The sequence below is a fragment of the Megalobrama amblycephala genome, linkage group LG13, assembly GCF_018812025.1.
Source record: "Megalobrama amblycephala isolate DHTTF-2021 linkage group LG13, ASM1881202v1, whole genome shotgun sequence".
Classification (NCBI taxonomy): Eukaryota; Metazoa; Chordata; class Actinopteri; order Cypriniformes; family Xenocyprididae; genus Megalobrama; species Megalobrama amblycephala.
Window position 1 is genome coordinate 16,577,665 of NC_063056.1, and position 21,689 is coordinate 16,599,353.

Sequence of the window (21,689 nt, forward strand, 5' to 3'; positions counted from 1 at the left end):
CATTTTTAAAATGTTCTGTTGCAGTACGTGCAGTAAGAGTTCAACAATTGAGTTTAAAAAATATGGCTGATGCAACTTGAAAGTCACACACAGTCCTATGTAACTGGACTAATTTGCCTAATCTTCATGGTACTTTAGACCACGATAGAAATAGACAGAAACAGGTCTGGTGGAGAAATAATTCCTAGGAAAAAAGTTCCTGGGACAAATTGTTCCAGGTAATATCGGTGGAAATGCAGCTATATATATACATACATATAATATATATATATATATATATATATATATATATATACACACACACACACGCAAACAAATATGCACGAATTTTGAGAGAGTAGAGAGATGACTTGATTGAATATATATATATATATATATATATATATATATATATATATATATATATATATATATATATATATATATATATCCATTGATTACCAATCATATTGGTTTATACATTTGAGACATTCACCTGAGATATCCCATGTTTAGAGATACAGCTCAGCAGAATACCACTGACCACACACAGATAAATCAACACACATCACTGTAGGTACATTTTTGAGGCCACTTTCACATCTTTTTTCATGCCGGTCCAATCATTGAGACTTGGTTCGTTATAGTGGGGTGATTCAGCTTCCCAGCATACGTGTATTTATTTATTTATTTATTTAATTTTTTGAAGAAAATCATTTCACTTTGCAGTTGAAAGTGTGAGAGGGGCTTTTGTGCTCACGGTAAACTCTGTAACATCTGCAGGTGAGCAGCAGGCGGGGGTGAGTACGTGTACAACAGCGCGCACACTCCAGTGAAGAGGAGGCTGAAAGTGCATTGCATCACAGAATCCATATGGAGCAGCTAAAAATCTTACTGAACCACAGGTTGTTTAGCCCAGTCAGAGACGCTTCTCTCAGAAGGCACCAAAAAGGGCTTTCTGCTTCAAAATAATTGCTATTTTACTCAACTTACAAATTTGCAGTCTGAATTGAATGCGGTGACATAAAAATATAGGATGCCACAAAATAACTGTAAAATAAACTTACACCCTGTATCCGAATATTCCTTCATCCCCACTGTACCATATAGAAGGTGAAAAACTTTACGTGAAATGAATAGTATGTCTGAATTCATAATATTCATAAAACAGTAGGCAAAAAGCCTGGATGACCTATTAATTCTGCCAAGATTCTGAAGTGTGCATCTGATGGACACTTTATTATCCCATGAGTCCACAGGAGAGGATTTGTGAATGGCAGTGAAGACACAACTGATGCTGTAGGTCACATGACAGTGACAACATGAGGGAAGTAATATGTCCAGATTTCATTCATAATACACACATTCATACTATATAGAACATACTTTTTAGTGGTCTCATCAAATGTACTGCAGTTACTTGGACAGTAAGTGATTTCGGACTCGCCAACAGTTTTCAGATCCCAAATTAAGAACCAATTCTTTTAATTAAATGGCCAAAACACAAAAGATCTTATCAGTTTGAATCAATGTAACAAATCACTTGTTGAATTTGGCTACTGACCTAACATCTGACTTTAATGCAATTAAAGATACACTCAAAAAAAAAAAAAAGATTTATTGTAGTAATTTATATTTTAATTAATAAACATTCAGGTATGATGCAATCCTAAGAGCCTGTGGTGTTAATGAGGTTCTAAACGACAGATTCAGTCACTGATTCAAATGGGATTGGACTTTTATACACTGTTTAACAGTGGTGGCATCTTAATCACTGTCACAAAAATAAATAAATAAAAAAAATTCAATAGAAGTCTATACAGTCCCCATAGAGGATGTGCATGTGTTGCGTTTATTATTGCTTGGCAGTCTAAACCCCTGTTTATTATTGTAGTAAAGCTTCTTTGAATCGTTTGGGAGAGGGAGGACATAAAGAGGCGAGAGTGCTAAAAGTAAAGGAGGAGAGGAACAGACCCAGGCTTTATGCTCTCATATTATTCTAATCTCTGAGAGTTGGTCCAACATAAGCAACACGGGGGGACTGGCCATCACTTCAATCGGGCTCAGGTCAATGCTTGCCTTGTTTGTGCTGTCACCATTAAACTTCTCGTTATGTTTGAATAAGTAAGGGTTGAACAAATATGCAGACTCAGAAATGCACATATTTTCATTTGGAAAAAGGTTAAATCCTGTATTTTGGTAAATGCTTCTGCATCTCTTAACATTACCTTCTTTTACTTGTTATGCATATCTTAAATTTTTGTTTCCAGCATGATCTTGTGAGCTTTCATGTTGGTGCACCCCAAAATATATTAAAGAATTCAAATCATTTTCAACCAGTCAACAAAGTCTGATTCTCACATTCCTGCTGGAAATCCAACTTAAGCTGATAGATGTTTTTTGGAATATATTAGCTAGTTACTAGCTGTAGAAAGCTGGCCTTAAGGGGCTTTTGTTCTGGAGAAACATTTTCATAGTTCCTACAACTATAGGCTGAAGTACCCAGATTTTGCTGTGTTCGCACCACAGGAACTAGTAATGACTTTAGTTCTAGGAACTCCCTTTGATGGAACTAAATTAGCTCCTACTTCAGAGTAGGGTCTAACCCAGCACTATAGGAACTTTCAGTGACGTAAGTGTAAGTTTATTGGTCAAATGCATGTCAAACACCGGCACATTATGCGTTTACATTCCATCTCCTTTATTACGAAACCCACGACACGCAAAACAAACACAGCTCAGATCACGGCATCCTCCATCTACAGGTTTTTAGCATTTGTAAATGCCACGCTTAAAGGAACCGCTGTCGGCCGCTGCAGAGTTCCTATTGCTGGTGCGAATGCAACCAGGAACAAGCCCTAGTGGCTAGTTCCTATAACGGAGTTCCTGGAGCTTTTCGTTGCGAAAGCCCCTCAAGATGGTCATCAGCTGGTTCAAGCTAGTAGACAGGGGGAACCCAATACAGTTCCTGGAGATCTACCTTCCTGAAAAATTCAGTTCCAACCCTGATCAAACACAACTGAACCAGACAGGTGTGTTTGATCAGGGTTGGATCTAAAGGTGTGTTCACGCCACCTCGTAATTCCTGCAGTTACGAGATTCTAGCTTGTAAAAAGCGTTCACGTCCTCGTAGAGCTCGTTATTACAGCCTGTAAACTGGGAATTTTCTGAAAGCTCCCAGGTGTACCACGTGGCCGCTGTACCACCTGAGAGCTGTAGATTCATTTAGACATTGATAGTGGTGCCATAGATATATAATTCCAAGTTCAAGGACGTGAACAGCTCCGAATATAACGTCACGTGTTGTCATCACAATATTCCGGTAAATACAAGGTGGCATGAACACAGCATTAACTCTAGGAAGTATGTAGCTAGGAAGATGTAGCTTCAAGAACAGGATTGGGCACCCCTTTAGTAGACTAGAACAGCAACAAACTGTATCTACCAGCTGGAGATGCCATTTTTAAGTGATCAAACTGGATTAAACTTTTGTTCAAATAGACGTAAATAGAAACTTTTCCACAGAAATGAATGAGCAATACTCTATAATGTCTAATGTCATTTTTGGCTCATAAATTCCCAGAAGTGCTTGTCAGTACATGGTTGTTTTGTTAGGTGTGTATACAGCTCAAGGCTTGGCACTGCTTTGACTAGGAGGGTAAGGTCAGGTCAGCAACTGAACGGTGGTTCCACTGATGTGGGCCTGCTTTAGCTTGATATAAATATCATACAAGAGGGGGTGCTAGTGAGCAGAGGCCACCCATCATGTCTCATCAAGCTGATGTGACAGACACTCTCTGTGTTCCAGTAGAGGATATTCACACTGAAACTTTCATCATGTGCTAGAAAGGAAAGGTACAAGCCAGATCTTTGTGGAAAGCTTGAAGTTGTAAAAGCTTGAAGTGTAAAATGGTAGAGAGAGAGAGAACGAGAGAGAGCGTTTAAAAAGCTTTTTGAAGGTTTGAAGTTTTAAGTTTAAAAGCATTTAAATTTGAAGTTTGAATCAGTTACAAATTGTTTATTATGCGGTTGCAAGGGTTTCTGGATGATTTCTAGAGTGTTGCTATGCATTTGCTAGTATACATTATCACATTGCTAGCATGTTTCAGACAGATATCATGCTAGTTGATACCATGCTAATGAGAGTAGTAAAGAAAGTAATCAGAGGACAATAAGGTTTGGGTATAGGTATATGCAGGGGCGTAGTTTGTGGGGGGGATGGGGGGGGTTAACCCCCCCAATATTCAAATCCATCAGTTACAACCCCCCCCCCAATATTTCAACATGAAAATCACAGTAGATCTATACTAAAATATGTATAATTCATATATTTTGTAACTATAATTTTGTTTATAATCGGATATGTGTTTGTCATAATAAATTAGTCAAAAAAATACCCCCCCTCCAACCGATTGGTTACGCCCAACCAATCCGCATCGCACTTTCACCAACACAACGCAAGTGGAGCTCTACTGTTTGAATGAAAGAAAGCGGGCACCAAAAATGAAGAGAACTGCTGCCCAGCCGACTATATTAAACTTCTGTTCAAAGAGGGACGTTAAAAAGAATAAAGCATGTACTGAGAAGGAGGTATGAAAACATTGTAATATAAGTACACTCCACATATATTTTAGCTAGCTAATCCATTGCAATTTAGCCATCTAACTATCAGTGTAACTGTAACCAATTAACGTTACTAAAACAGCCATCTATTTTGTTACTTCATTTTTCAATAGCGTCTTATCAATGACAAAAGTATTCAAATCGGTGTTTGTTTTCTTCCTTAATTAATCTGACTTTTGAAGGAATTGGCTGAATGAACGATTTAAGTAGCTCACTCATTAAAACGTCGAATCGCTGCCATATATATATAACATAATTTATTTCTTTTTAGAATCACTCTGTTATGTTAGAATTTGATGAATGGTTATACATAAATTCCATAAAGTTATGATAGATAGATAGATAGATAGATAGATAGATAGATAGATAGATAGATAGATAGATAGATAGATAGAAAATAAATTATCAATAACGCTACACATAAAACAGATTTTTTTTTAAATTAAAAAAAAAAAAAATTACAGGCAGCATACCAACGCTCAACCCCCCCCAATGTTGAAACCAAATCTAGGCCCTTGGGTATATGTAACAGAATCTTGAGTTCCTTCATTTTCTCACTAAATGTATTTCTTTGATTATCACATATGGTTATAACTCTATCAGATAAAAAATGTTTTGTTAAATATTTAAGTATCTGTTTTTCTTATGTTTTACTGTACATGTATTTTAATCTATATGAAGTAATGAGTTATGGTCTGAGGAAAGGTGGTTTAAGGGGGACTGAGTTATAATATAATGTCAATTTTGATCAATTAAATGAAATGGTACATGTGTTAATAACAGTGATCAAAGTTATAACCTTACAACCTTGAAGATGATAACATATTGTTTGAGTGAACTGTTCTGAAGACAAGTTGAAACAATAAATAATGTGCAACATTATACATTATGCATGTTTGACGTTTCCAATTATATTGGTAAAAACAGACAATTCTGGAGGACAGCATTCACATCATGTAGAGCAATAACAGATAAACAGAAGTAACACAGGAAAGGGACAGCTAATCACAGATAGATTCATGAACTCAGTCTGGTTAACGGTTTAGAGAATTCTATGTCGAGAGATTTGCAAACACCCACAAAAACATTCAGGAGCAGGGAATATGGTCAATGTAAATTGGCAAGGAGGCGGAGTATGGAAAAACTTTAAGTATGAAGGGATTTGATTGCTCAGGGTCCTCTTGGCTAGTAGAGCTCCTGTAGTGATCTCAATCAGTCACAGGGGGTTCTCAAGACTGATGGAAAGAGTCTAATCCAACACAGAGCATGACAGAAGCAGCTCCAAATACAGGTAAGACTCATTTTATTACACATTATTGTATTGAAATAACATTACTATAATCATTGTATTCATTGCCATAATTAATTACTGGCAGTATTGCGGTTATAATGGCTGAATGTTTTGTATTATAACAAATAATGGTGATTTTATGATTACATAAAATTGCAGATGATTAGATAAGAATAAAATAATAAAAAATATCAATATTTATGTATGATTTACACTACTATTCAAAAGTTTGCATTCAGTAAGATTTATTTTTTTAAAGAAATTAATACTTTTATTCAGCTAGAAAGCATTAAATTGATCAAAAGTGACATTAAAAACATTCTAAAATAATTGTATTTCAAATAAATCCTGTTCTTTTCATCAAAGAAAAATGTACCATAGTTCTTCCAAAAATACTGAACAGCACAATTGTTTTCAACATTGATAATAATAATAAATGTTTTTTAAGCAGCTAATTAGCATATTTGAATGATTTCTGAAGGATCATGTGACACTGAAGACTGAAATAAGTCTGGAGTAATCACAGGAATAAAATACATTTAAAATAGAAAACAGTTATTTAAAATTTTAATAATATTTTACAATATTTGCTGTATTTTTGATCAAATAACTGCAGCCTTGGTGAGCATGAGACACTTTTTTCAAAAACATAAAAGAAAACTTACCAACCCCAAACCTGTGAACGGTTATGTATATTTATTAATATGAAAGCATGTTATTAATAATTATTTTTTTTTTAAATAATTTAATAATAATCATTATTATAGATTTTTTTGGATGCTTTTGTGGTGAGCGCTTAAATAAGACTGCTGGATTTCTTTTTAAACTGGCAGTTTTTAGTTGGCTAAGATTATGTACAAGTATAGTGAAAGACATACAGTCACTGTGAGAGGAGGACAGTGCAGCTCTGTTGCAGTAGTACAGTCCCTCTGCTGATAGGGTTTTGAGGGATTTTTCCAAAAATGCAGTCTTGTGTTCAGCCAGCCCGGCTCATCTTAGCCTGACATATATTTGAAAGGCATGTATTTTATATTTACACACATTTGAGCAGTAAATTAATGAATGAATGTGTGAATGAATGTGTGAATGAACATGAAACGGCATGCCAAGAAAAACTAAAGGCAAACTTTTCTCTTTTTCAGGGAATACATCTATCATATCCCAAATACTTGTTAGATAGTTGAGGAAAATAAATATAAAAACTTTGCTATTTTGATTTAGGCGTTATATTATCAGTCATAACTTGTATGAAAGACTGGGCACCATATTTCAGCATAAAATGTTAATCTCAATAGTTTTTCTCCTCATCCTTAGTCCCTTGTCTTCTCTTCAAGGCACGCTTAGTGAGAAAAAAAATGACACTACTAAATCAATGGACCACACTATTAGTCATAGTGTTCCCAAACTAGTAACTACAACCACCAAAGTGAAAAACCAGGCTCATGCTGCTTCTTCAAAAAGTAGTAGCGCCAATCAGACTCTTCCATCCACCCCAAAGCCTGTTGTGGATGGTAACCAGAAACCTGTGCCTTCTCTTCAAGACACACTTAGCGAGAAGAAAAATTCTACTACTAAATCAAGAGTGAACATTATTAATCTTAATGTTCAGAAACCAGTAACCACAAACACCAAAATGAAAAACCAAACTCAGTCTACTTCCTCAAAAACTAGCAGCATCAGTCAGACTCTCACATCCACCTCAAAGCCTGCTGTAGATAGTGTCCAGAAACCTGGGCCTGCTCTTCAAGGTAAACTTAATGAGAAGAAATCTACAACTGCCAAGTCAACATCCCACACCAGTAGTCTTAATGTTCCAAAGCTAGAGACTATGGCGTTGAAGACCAAAATGAAAAATCGAACTCACCCTACTTCCTCATTTACAAGCAGCGTCAATCAGAATCCTCCATCCACTGGTAAGATTGTTGTGGATGAAAGCTCACTTGGCGAGAAGAAAAATTTCACTTTGAAGTCAACAGACCAAACTATTAATGTCAATGTGTCAAAGACAGTGACTACAGTATTAAACACCAAAACGAAAAACCAGACTCAATCTACTTCCTCAAAAATTAGCAACGTCAATCAGCCTCAAGACATTGTACAGAAACATGTACCTTCTCTTCAGGATCCACTTAGTGTGAAGAAAAATTCTACAGTGAAGTCAACGTCCCAAACTATTAAAGTTGTGACATTATCAAACACCAAAATGTCCTCAACATCTAGTAAAGGGAATCAAACTCTCCCATCCTTAAAAAAGCCTGATGTGGACAACATCCAGAAACCTGTGCAAAGTGTACAGTCAACAGTCAACACTATAAAACTTAATGTTCGGAAACCAGTATCTACATTATTAAAGACCAAAATGAAAGACCAAACTCCATCTACTTCCTCAACTTCTAGTAGAGTGAATCAGACCCTCTCATCCCCTTCAAAGCATAATGTGGAAACGGTCCAGAAGCCTGTGCAAAGTGTACAAAACACAATTAGTGAGAAGAAGAATGTTACTACTAAGTCAACCATCAACACTATTGATCTTAATTCTCAGAAGCCAATAACTACATTACTAAAGACCAAAATGAAAAATCTTCCATCCTCTTCGAGGCCTGCTGTAGATGTTGTCCAGAAACCTGTATCTTCTCTTCCAGCTACATTTGGCAAGAAAAAAAATACTACTAGCAAGTCAGTAAGCCACACTATTAATGTTAATGCTTCAAAGCCAGTATTCACCAAAATGAGAAACCAAACTCATTCTGCTTCCTCAAAACCTAGTAGCAATGAGACCCTCATATCCACACCAAAGTCTGCTGTAGATGTCCATAAACCTGGGCCTGCTCTTCAAAGCACACTTAACAAGAAGAAAAATTCCACTTCTAAATCCCAAACTATTAGTCATAATGTTCCCAAGCTAACAACATTATTACACAATCAGACTCATCCTACTTCCTCAAAAATCCACAGTGTCAATCAGACTCTCCAATCCTCTACAAAGCTTGTTGTGGATGAGAGCACAGATAGCAAGAAGAAACATTCTGTCAAGTTAATATCCCAAACTATTAATGTTAATTCATCAAGGCCAATAACTACATCATTAAACACTAAAACAAAAAACCAAACTCAATCTACTTCTTCAAAAATTAACAACGTCAATCAGACCACTGCCATACCTGTAGTGGATGGTGTCCAGAATCCAACTAAAGACAAACCTGCAGAGAGTTCACCAGTTAAAGTAGTCATCACTGAGGCTTGCGTTCAACAGGAGTCTCAGACAGATACAGGTAACATAACCAAAGTACGAGAAACAGAGCTAAGTTTGAATCCGGGATCTCCTCTGGTTATGACTCATCGCATCAACCTGCTACATGGGGCTTGCACAGGAGGTTGTGAGACGCAGATGGCCGCACTAAGGGACAGAGTTGAGTTTCTTGAGAAGGAGATGTCAGTGATTAAAAAAATGTGTAAGTAAAATGTGGTATTAACATAAATCCAAAAATCTTTAGTTAACCATTACTATATGGTACTTTTAATGGATCTGGCAAAAAATGTGTATAGTAACTGCTGAATTGAATCTGGATGAACTGGTTTTAAATCACTCACTGTACCATATATCTTCAGGTGTTCAGTGCTCTGGAGAGCAGTGCCCTAAAAACTGTAATGGCCAGGGCAAGTGTGAAGGAGGAAAGTGTGTTTGTTTCCAGGGCTTTAGTGGCCCAGACTGCAGTGGAAAAACATGCCCCTCTAACTGCAACAAAAAAGGGAAGTGTATGAAGGGAAAGTGTGTGTGTCAGACTGGTTACACAGGCCTAGACTGCAGTAAAGGTAAGTAAAGCATATGAAAGTCAACAACATTTTAAAATTTAATGTTTAATAGAATACACAGCAAAATCTCCAGAGTTAAATCAACTCTGCGCAGAGTACATGTGGTCCCTCTCTAAATAGTGTTAAAATAACACTGAAGCAGAGTTAAAGTTAATGAGATAATTAAGCAATTAATTAAGTGATGATTGTGCATTAGTGATGAACGCCTGCTGTTAACAAGCAGAATCACTGAAGAAAATAGAAACACAAGAACTACAACTGACTTCAGTCACAGCCTTATTAATTGTTTAATTATCTCATTAACTTTAACTCTGCTTCAGTGTTACTTTAACACTATTTAGAGAGGGACCATATGTACTCTGAGCAGAGTTGATTTAACTCTGGGGATTTTACTGTGTAGTTCACTACAAAATGGAAATTTAGTTATCATTTACTCACACTCATGTTATGTTTATGATCTTGTATGATTTTCTTTCATCCATAGAACAAAAATGGACACATTTAGTAATATTTATGCTGCTTTCCATACAGTGAAAGTGTCACGGATATGTTTAGTTTCATTGGGCCTCACTTATAAAAAGTGTGTTTGCACAGATTTGATCTTAGAGTGTGCGTATGCTAAAATCCACTCCAATGTTCATATTCATAAAAAGGCATCAAATTTGAAATGAGCTCATTTTGTGCATAAAATTGTAAAATTTCTCAGTCTATGTTCTGTTGTGAATAAAATATTGGCTCATGTGATTTGAAAGTCTTTTAGTTTTCATTTTATTCAAATTTTAAAAAACGTCCCAACATTTCCGGAATTCGGGTTGTACTTTTATAATTTTAAATGGTGATTTTATAATTTTAGACCTCCCAATCCATTTCCATTATGTGGAGCACAAATATGATGCTTAATATTTCATTTTGTGTTCCACAAAAGAAATAAAAATCATACCACATGAGGGTGAAATATGATTTTGGGATGAGATATTTAAAAATATATCTAAGTCTCACTCTGAATGACTTTTGCTTTTCCTAGCTGACAAAAAGACCACAGTAACTGTTGAAACTGTGACTATGAAGATGTCCACTGCCAAGCCAGACAGAAAATCTGTAAAGACAAAACCAGACAAGACTATATTTGTGAAAAAGATAGATACAAAGGACCCAAAGAAAGACACCACAACCAAGCCAACAGTGTCCACAGGTAAAGTCCAGTCCAGTACCACAAAAAAAGACAAGACTATTGGTCAAGTTCTGCAAAAGCATGAAGGTAGAAGACATCATGAGGGCAAAACATCAGACAAAGACAAACAATCCCAAACTGACAGGAGAAATAAACTTAAAGATGAGCCAGTCTTTCAGAATGTGACTCAAAGATCTGTAAATGAAACCTCCAAAGAGAACTTGATTAAAGTCACCAAAGGATCATCTAACATGACTACATCCAGGACAAAGGTTACTACCAGAACTGCAGGTGATCAAGGGCTGGAAAGTAAGACTAAAGTTACATTTATTGAAAAAGACAAGAAGCTTTCCCATGGCAATGTAACAACTCTCCAAGCAGAGGGGAATTCTGTAAATGGGACAAGTATTGAATCCAAAACTCATATCAATCATTTCAACACTAGCAGCAGATTATCAGTTATTGGATCAGTGGAGGTTCATAATATCACTTCTACTGGGTTCATTTTGTCTTGGGAAGCTCCTCGAGACATGTTCAAGTACTTCACTGTAACAAGAAGGGAAATCAGAGCAGGAAATGAAGATTCAGAGAAAATTCAGGAAGGAACAGCAGCTGAAAATGTAACAGATGTCCAAAGGCCCGGTTCAAACAGAACTTCAACTAAAGTCAACAGTAACAAACTTGAAGCAAGGACTGTGAAAAAGTTCTCACAAGTTCTCGCTGGTACAGCACGGTCGTATCATTTTAAAGGCCTTCAACCTCAAATGCGTTACTCGGTTTCCTTGTTTGGCTCTGGTCTTGGTCTACGATCCAAAATTCACCGCCTTACATTATCCACAGGTAGGTTTCCCATATTTCCTGCTTTGGTTCATTGCAATAAACACCAGTGAAGAGCATTTACCATTCTGTGGTGTGCTAGTAGCACTTCCATGAATGCAAGGGATACAGTGCATTTCAAATATTGACATTGGCAAGACCCACTTAAACTATTTCAGTCATAAATACCAGGCATAAGTTCAGTGACATCAGGAGCACAAAACAGCCTTAGAATTTCTTTGGCTGTCAATTTAACATAGAATTTCCAGTGCTAAAAATAATGATGTGTACTGTATTGGTGAATGGTGAAGTTCACCATGAAATTATTTTTCATGTGAATGAAAAATGAGAGAATGCACCAATTGATAACTTAGGTAATATGGCATATGTAAGAATATACATGTTTCAGAACTCTAAAATATACATTTGTGCATGCCATTACCTTCAGTTTGTACTGTGCCAACATTGCTGCATTTTTTTTTTTTTTTTTTTTTTCTTGACTGTGCCGTTTGACATCTATATGAAATTTCACCCTCTTACCATCTTTTCTCCAGGCCCTGAGCCGCCCACTGATCTGATGTTCAGCAATATAACAGAGACTTCTGTTTCTGTATCCTGGGGAAAGCCTAAAAGCATTGTAGCAGAATTTAAAGTCACATACACCAACATTGTGACTGGTACCGTAAATGTTTTTGAGTTATCCTGCTTTTCTGCTTTCACTATTAAGTGTTACTGTTTCCAGCCTAACTGATGTGCCACAATAAACTGAGATGCTTACAATGCTTTACCCTTTTATGCTGCAGGCGAGAGTGGCTCCATGTCTGTTGACTCCCAACTGTCCCATGTTCTCCTGTCTAAGCTCTCTGCTGGCTCCACTTATGATATTACTGTGAGCTCAGTCCTGGAGACACTCGAGAGCGAGCCAATCACAGCCTCAGTCACTACAGGTGAACACAATGCTTAATTGTTTTTTTTGTTTTTTTAAACGATAAAGTATTTTCTTTTTCGATCCGATAATAAAAACCAACACTGACACTGGATTTTAGTTATATAAAATGGTTTTTCGGTAGGGAATAAATAAAGGCAGGGATTATTTGCACTTAATGCAAATAGTGATAGATGCAATTTAGACTAAGTGCAAATAGCATTAAAGTGAAAATAGTAGTGTTTTCTTTGCATTAATTGTAAATAGTAGTTCGATGCTATTTGCATCTCAGTGTATTGTAGTACATTATACTACATGACATTATATACATGACTCTTTCACATTTCCCTAAATCCCAGTGCCAGATTCTCCTACTGAACTGAAGGTGGTGAACATCACAGACACTAAAGCTCTGCTAGTATGGAAACCGTCCCAAGCTAAAGTGGACAGCTATATCCTCAGTTATGGGACTACAAAATGTAAGTTCAGTCAAACCTATTAAATGGCTGGTTCTCTCCACTAAACCATCATTGCTTACTAAAGTTGTTTTGCTTTCTAGCTCCTAATGTGTCGATTACAGTAACATTATCTGGCAGTACTGTGGAGCATCAGCTCAGAGGACTACATAGATCTTCTTTATACACAGTGAAAATCACAAGTCAAGTCAACCGGCTCCAGAGTAGCCCAGTCTCCACAACCTTCACAACAGGAAGTGGTGCGTAAACTGTCACGATTCTGTTTACTGTTTAAAAAGATATTTATTTTTGATATTTTCAAATATTATATTTAACATATTTAGTGCTTTTAAAGATAAACTATGCTGTCATCTATAACTTATTTAATTTATCTAAATGTAAAAACAGCACGCACAAGTAAATATCCAATATCAGCTAATTTCTGTAAAATACAAAAATCTATAATATCAAATTATATCCTTAGTTTTACTCATTACAGTCACAATTGGAATGGCAAAATCATGTGATGAAGAGACCAAAACTGAAAATTAAGTAAAACTTTTAATTTGCATTATTACAAAGTGCAATTTTAAAGTGCACCTAAGTGTGTTAAAGCCACAATATGTAACATTTTTGCAGGAAAATATCCAAAAACCACTAGGCCAGTGTGATATATTTTGTTTAGGACCCTTGAGACCAGCTATGTTGAATAAAGAGCCGGAGTCAAAGTTTACAAAAATTAATAAATTGAAGAAAAATTTAATGAAGAATAGTTTGCAGTTTCATCAGCAGAAGCCAGCTTCAAGTCTCACAAGGAGTTCGTAGGCCGTTCCACGTACATTCACATTTCCACAACAATTATACTCTTAACAGTCAACTAACTACGTCATTACTTCAGGTTGAATGATTCTGATTGGCTAAGGAAAATAGACAAATTTAGTAATCTTCCACGCATGGACAGATAGTCAGAAGCATATCTCCATTCGTCATGATGCTGACGAGGGGAACCTGGAATTAGGTACTGGATGTCCTTTTGGGGTCATGACATGGCGTCTACAGGTCTCAAGCAGAGTGCCAGTTGTTCACCAGTACAAAAGACCTGCACAGAACACTTAGCGCACATACACAGATACACATGATTCACAGTTTCTTCAAGGCTGAAGTTGATCTGAGCTCTGCTCTGAGCAGGAAACTTTCACAAAACATACTGATAACATGTTCTTTTCTCTCAGAGGTACAGACAATATTCAAACTTATTTTCTAGTGTTTGAAAAGGAAAAGAAATGCTATAACATACATTGAAAAAGTCATTCAAATAATTTAACAGAAAGATGTTGATTAAAGGTGCCCAAGAATGCTTTTTCACAAGATGTAATATAAGTCTAAGGTGTCCCCTGAATGTGTCTGTGAAGTTTCAGCTCAAAATACCCCACAGATTTTTTTAAATTAATTTTTTAACTGCCTATTTTGAGGCATCATTAACAATGCACTGATTTACACTCGGCGCCGCCCCCTTAAATCGCGTGCTCCCTGCCACACGAGCTGTCGACTATGTTACAGCGCATTTACAAAGTTCACACAGCTAATATAACCCTCAAATGGATCTTTACAAGATGTTCGTCATGCATGCTGTATGCATGCTTCGAATTATGTGAGTAAAGTATTTATTTTGATGTTTATATTTCATTCTCTATGAGTTTGAGGCTGTGCTCCGTGGCTAACGGCTAATGCTACACTGTTGGAGAGATTTATAAAGAATGAAGTTGTGTTTATGAATTATACAGACTGCAAGTGTTTAAAAATGAAAATAGCGACGGCTCTTGTCTCCGTGAATTCAGTAAGAAACGATGATAACTTTAACCTCATTTAACAGTACATTAGCAACATGCTAACGAAACATTTAGATAGACAATTTACAAATATCACTAAAAATATCATGATATCATGAATAATGTCAGTAATTATTACTCCGTCTGCCATTTTCACTGTTGTCCTTGCTTGCTTACCTAGTCTGTTGATTCACCTGTGCAGATCCAGACGTTAATACTGGCTGCCCTTGTCTAATGCCTTTCATAATGTTGGGAACATGGGCTGGCATATGCAAATATTGGGGCATACACCCCGACTGTTACGTAACAGTCGGTGCTATGTTGAGATCCGCGTGTTTTCCGGAAGTCTTTTAAATAAATGAGATTTACATAAGAAAGAGAAAGCAATGGAGTTTGAAACTCAATGTATGTCTTTTCCATGTACTGAACTCTTGTTATTCAACTATGCCAAGATAAATTCAAATTTTGAATCTAGGGCACCTTTAATAACTTAAAAGATATATATTGAAGCGGCAGTGGATTACAGAATCCATTCCTTCACCAAATGTTTCCAACTATTTGCAAATTGTGAAAAAAAAAAGATTGCGATTTTAACCATGGATACGGGACGTGTGAGGAGTCGCCTGTCAATGCTGTCACATGAACGTTACCCTCAGTTTCCGGTTTTATTTTGTAGATACCATGGAAACACCAAAGATGCTTTAATATATTATATGTTTTATTGGACAAGGGAACATTTATAGACAAATTATAGAAAACGAATTATTGTTATATAGCTCAACACGTTTAGTCTTATTGTTTAAATCTAGTTTTCTTGATTTACCAAGAGTACCATGCTTTACCATGCCTCAGAGAAAAACTCTATTTTGTGAAGTAGCTAACATAGCATAGTCAGATGCAGCTTTATTTTTAGTAACAGTAATGCAGCATTTTCTCCATCATACAATACGTTTTAAAATGAAATGCATGCCATTTATCAACACAAGCCACCCAGCATTTGTATGATATGATATTTGTATGATATGATTATATGATATTTTTTTAATATTGATTAAAATCTAGCTTACTGCAGTGTGCAACAAGTGTCTCACAGCAGCTGCCGAGCAAACAAACCGAGTAATTAACATAACATAATTTTCAACACAGTCAAATGTATCTAATACGATAAACAGCGCTGTGTTACCTCATACATTTAACTGGAAGAAGCAGAAGCGGTGACTGTGGCGTAATAAAAGTTTTGCTGCTCTCGAGTCATGTGTCGCACTCGTCTCTGATTAGCAAATTGCTCCAGTGGCCTCGCTCAGCTCCAACATCACTCTGCCCTGCACTGCTTCATACTACAGTAACCTTAATAATCTCATCCATGAACATGATTTCTGCCCGAGTCCCGTCCTGATTCTTTTCCACTGGCTTTGAGGTGAATACGACATCTCCCAAGATTCTGATCATCAAGGTATGCCTTTGTTTTGAATAGGCGACCTCTAGCGGTGAAAATCTACATATTGCAGTTTTAAGAAAAATAATCATGAAAGTGTGCTCTTTTTAAAGGCACAATATGTAAATTTTCACCACCATAGGTTGCCTATTTAAAACAAAGGTGTAGCTTGATGACGCCTTGATTTTGTGGAATCATGGGAGGTGTTGTCATCACATCTACCGGTGGAAAAGAATCGGGATGGGACTTCTGGCAGAAATCATGTTCATGGAAGAGATTATTAACGTTATTGTAGTCACTCGGCGGCTGCTATGAGACACTTGTTGCACAATGCAGTAAGCTAGATCGATATAAGGTATGGTAAAACACAATAAATCAAGAACTAGATTTAAACAATAAGACTAAATGTGTTGAGCTATATAACAATGATTTTTTTTTTTTTTTTTTTTTTTGTCGATGAATGTAGTCAAACAGTTGCTCACCTGTCTAATAAAACACATAATATATTAAAGCGTTTCTACAAAATAAAATCGGAAAACGAGGGTTAAGCAGGTATGATGTCATTGATAGGCGACGCAAAGACACTGTCCGTGTCCTGGTTAAAATTGCTTATTTCTCTGGATTTAAACATTCTTGGAAACATTTGTGAGAATGTAGGTACACAAGTCAACAAAATATATAACACTGTTCTAGTGGTTTTTGGATATTTTAATCCAAAAATCTTACAAATTTGCCTTTAAGTACACTCAAGTTGCCTTTTATTAATACTCATTAAAGGTGCTACAGAGGATCTTTTCATCAACTGAGAAACCAAAGACTGTTAGTGAGCACCTTTAATACTCTATTATCTGCAAGTACAGTTTTTTAAAAGTATACTTTTAAGATTTGAAGTAAATGCACATTATATACAATTAAACAAACTTCTTTTTCACAAGGGAACTTTAATACATCTAAATGTAAAAATAACATGTACATTTAAATATCCAATATCAGCCAATTCCGATAAATTATAAAAATTTGTAAACTCGCCTGATATCCTTAGTTTTACTCATTAATCAGTCACAGTTGGTATGACAAAACTGTGTGTGATGAAGAGACCAAAACTGAGATTATTTATCAATGAAAATCCTCCTGTCCACCATAGTAGCTAAATATCTTCTACAGGATCTGCGATGTCTAGTTTTTATCTTCTTTTTTCATGCCTTTATGATTTCTAGGATTGAAGCTTCAGGTAGTGACTCCTGATGAGGTGACCTTTCACTCAGCTGTGATTTCATGGAGGGCTCCCCGTGTGGCTTTCAAAAGTTATAGGCTCACATACCAGCAGAACGAGGAAGTCAAAGTGAATATACTGTATCAATAACTCAATAGCAAATTTAGCAGCCTTTCCACAATTTTCACTGTCTCTTGCTTTGTATTAACAGGAGCTGATTTTAAATCCATCTGTGACGCACTATGAGTTGACTGGACTGGCAGCCTTCTCAAACTATACTGTGAAAATAGAGGGAGAAAGAGATGGACAGTACATCAGTTTTGTCTCTGCTGAGTTTAGCACTGGTGCGTAATGATCTGTTTCATAACTGCCTTCCTTTCAGCCCTGGTTGCGTTCTATCTTTTAGAGATTTGGTTTTCTTTCTTCTTCCCCTGTAGCCATGCTCCCGTACCCATACCCCACAGAATGCTCAGAGGTACAGATCAATGGGATGAAGGAGTCAGGAGAGGCTGAGATCTACCCTGAAGGGAAGGATGGAGAGCCAGTATGGGTCTACTGTGACATGGAGACTGATGGAGGAGGCTGGACAGTAAGAAACAAATGCCATAAAATCGTTGTTGGAGTGTGACATTAAATATGTAGATCCTTTTTTAATTAGCCATTATTTATCTCACAGCCCTGAACCTTAGTAGCACATGACAAAATAACAAAATAATGATGACAAAATAATTTTGTGACATGATATGCTGTTATACCCTTGTGAAAAAGAAGTACACTTTATCACACTTTTTTTAAAAGAGTGCTTCTCATAGATAATATATTTTAAAAGAAACTTAAGTGTGAACTGAATCTAATTTGTTTACACATAATAATTGCAGTTAATTGAAAATGAATTACAGTTTACATTTATATTAAATGCAGTTATTTGAATTAAGAATGCCTTTTTTATCTTTACATGTAATTTCATAATTACTTCTATTGTTCTCCTTTGTTCTTTGAAATATTGTTAAAGTGTACGTGTTGAATGTACTCACAAGTATTTACTGTAAACTAAAGTCTACTTTAATGTCATTTCTATTGAAATTTGTATGTCATGCATTTAAATATATTTTAAATATACTGTTTACAATTTACAATTTAGTGCATTTAAAATAGGTAATGTAATAAATGTAATTTTTAATAACACTACAGTTAAAATTATAGTTAAGTAATTGACATGTGTACTTCTTTAAAACATCAAATTATTATTAAAACAAAGATTTAAAATGTTCTTTAGAAAGTGAACTTTTTAGAGTATATACAACTGTGATAAGAAACATGGTCACTCTTTTTAATAAATACACTTAGGTTGCCTTTTAAACCAATAATATTATCTGCAAGTACAGTTTTTTTTTTAAATATATACTTTTAAGATTTTAAGTAAATTCAATACATTAAGATTGAATTTTTTAATACAATTTAATACATTTAATACAATGAAGTGCATTTCTTTTTCACCAGGGCTCGTTAATGCATTTTGTATACAGAAAAACAAAAGCCAGTTGCATTTTGTGCACAAAAATCTAAAAAAACAAAATGGTTCTTTTTCATTTTGAGGCCATAATGGTGAATGTTCACAATTCACAATTTCCTTATTATCCAGAAGCCCCTTTCATGAACAAAATATGTAACATATTCTTAGAATGAATATGAATTGTTTGGATCTTCTGTATTTTTTTATGAACTATACTGTTGCTTATCATTATTTTGTGGAATTTTGCGATATTTAACAGTATATGTTTTTTGGATTTGAATAAGACTGTTGTTTTGCAAATGCAGGTATTCCAGAGGAGAATGGATGGATCTACTGATTTCTTCAGGAGCTGGAGAGATTACAGCAAAGGCTTTGGTCTCCTGAGTGGGGAATTCTGGTTGGGTGAGATTTTCCTCAGTGATTGTATTATTTTTTCAGAAACAAAAAAAAAAATATTTACAATTTAAACAACATCTGAGGTTTCCATCTAAAGAATATCAATTTAGAATATATATATATATATATATATATATATATATATATTTTTTTTTTTTTTTGGTAAGTTGTATTTAATTTTTTGCCCCATCTCTCCATAGGAAATGACATCCTTTACACTCTCACCAGCCTTACACCAATGACCCTGCGAATTGACCTGCGTTCAGGAAATGACACGGCCTTTGCTCATTATGCCAACTTCAGTGTTAGCTCAGAGGCTAATCACTATGCACTCGAGCTGTCTGGATACTCTGGCACTGCTGGTAAGAGAAAAGATCATGTTTTGTATGTAAAAAAAAAAAATGCTCTTTTTGTAAGACAGACTGAATCTATATTCTGTTTTTAACAGGTGATTCCATGAAATATCACAACGGCCGTCCATTCTCCACGAAAGACAAAGACCCAAACACCCTTAGTATCCATTGCGCTAAGGCCTACATGGGAGGCTGGTGGTATAAAAACTGCTACAAGGCAAACCTTAACGGACTCTATGCCTCCTACTCAGACAACAAGGTACTGCATCAGCAAATGGTAGCATTTCTGTAGCTCAAGCTGTAGAGCATGAATTTTCATTCATCTTAGATTTAAAGTACAATGTTAAAGGATTAGTTCACTTTCAAATAAAATGTTCCTGATAATTTACTCACCCCCATGTCATCCAAGATGTCCATGTCCTTCTTTCTTCAGTCAAAAAGAAATGAAGGTTTTTGATGAAAACATTCCAGGATTATTCTCCTTATAGTGAACTTCAACGGACTTCACTGTTGAAGGTCAAAATGACAGTTTCAGTGCAGCTTCAAAGGGCTTTAAATGAAACCAGACGAGGAATAAGGGTCTTATCTAGCGAAACAATCGTTCATTTTCGAAAAAAATGTAAATGTATGTGTATTCAAAAAGCTTATGCTGTATGTCCTACGCCTTCCCTATTCTACTTACGGAACGAACGCAGTGCCAGTTCCATTTTTTCCGACATACAGCATAAGCTTTTTGAAGAATACGATAATGCGGTTTTGGCGGAACAACTTGGAAGGCAATCATTTGTTTATATAAAGCATATACATTTACATTTTTTCCGAAAATGAATGATTGTTTCGCTAGATAAGACCATTAGTCCTCGTCGGTATTGTTTAAAGCCCTTTAAAGCTGCACTGAAACTGTAATTTTGACCTTCAACAGTGAAGTCCATTGAAGTCCACTATAAGGACAATAATCCTGGAATGTTTTCATCAAAAACCTTAATTTCTTTTCGACTGAAGAAAGAAGGACATGGACATCTTGGATGACATGGGGGTGAGTAAATTATCAGGAAAATTTTATTTGAAAGTGAACTAATCCTTTAAGAGCACCAAACTATAGCCATTATAGAGATACCAAGTGGGCTTGAGTCTCAAATTGTCTCTCATTAGTGCAGATTTCTGAGTCTTTTCTTCTTTTCTCTTAGGGTGTGGTGTGGATAGACTGGAAGGGCAAAGATGCATCCCTCCCATTTACTGAGATGAAGCTTCGACCCTCCTATTTCAGTCAAACGATCCCAACAACTCCAACAACCCAAGGTTAAAACTGCAGAGTGAAGAGTGCACATAGCGCAAATACACTGTACAAACTTCTAAACACAGCTACTTCAATATTGTATATAGGTTAACAACATACAAAACAAAAACTGTTGTTTTTTAGAAATCTGATGGTAGCTTTGCAAAGAAAATATCACAACCTCCAGCCAATCACAACTTTTTTAAGTTCATATTAAGTTTTTCGTAATGTTATGTAGACTTATGCATGTGTTGATGTACTTGTGTTAATGGATATTAACATTTCCGCTACTGGAATAACTGCACTGTCTTGCTCTATTGGTACTTTTTTTCCCCACATGACTGGTTTAGAATTTCTTTCTATGAATTTGTTTTACTTTTGATGTTTAACATATGTAGACAAAAATCAATAAAACAAAGTGCTAACCAGTCCTGGATTGACATGTAGTTGCAAAGTTACTTTGAGTCAACCGAATGTTCAAAAGAGACCATCATACCCAAATAACTTTATGGTAGTATTTGCATGTGTTAAGTAAAGGTTTTATGTTAATTTCTGTATAATGATTCTATGCATTAGTGTACATGGACCCATCAGTGAATTA

At 35.8% G+C, this 21,689-nt stretch overlaps 1 protein-coding gene across 1 annotated transcript; it reads left to right on the forward strand.

Annotated features, from left to right (window-relative positions):
* Positions 1-7,059: 7,059 nt before the first annotated feature.
* Positions 7,060-21,524, forward strand: tnxba (tenascin XBa). The gene is made up of 14 exons (XM_048154182.1): positions 7,060-9,345; positions 9,503-9,706; positions 10,731-11,717; positions 12,248-12,370; positions 12,497-12,640; positions 12,978-13,097; positions 13,178-13,333; positions 17,555-17,679; positions 17,762-17,894; positions 17,988-18,139; positions 19,369-19,465; positions 19,660-19,821; positions 19,908-20,071; positions 21,000-21,524. Exons 1-14 carry the CDS (start codon positions 7,173-7,175, stop codon positions 21,114-21,116), a joined length of 4,857 nt encoding a protein of 1,618 aa, XP_048010139.1. The 5' UTR covers positions 7,060-7,172; the 3' UTR covers positions 21,117-21,524.
* Positions 21,525-21,689: the final 165 nt, after the last annotated feature.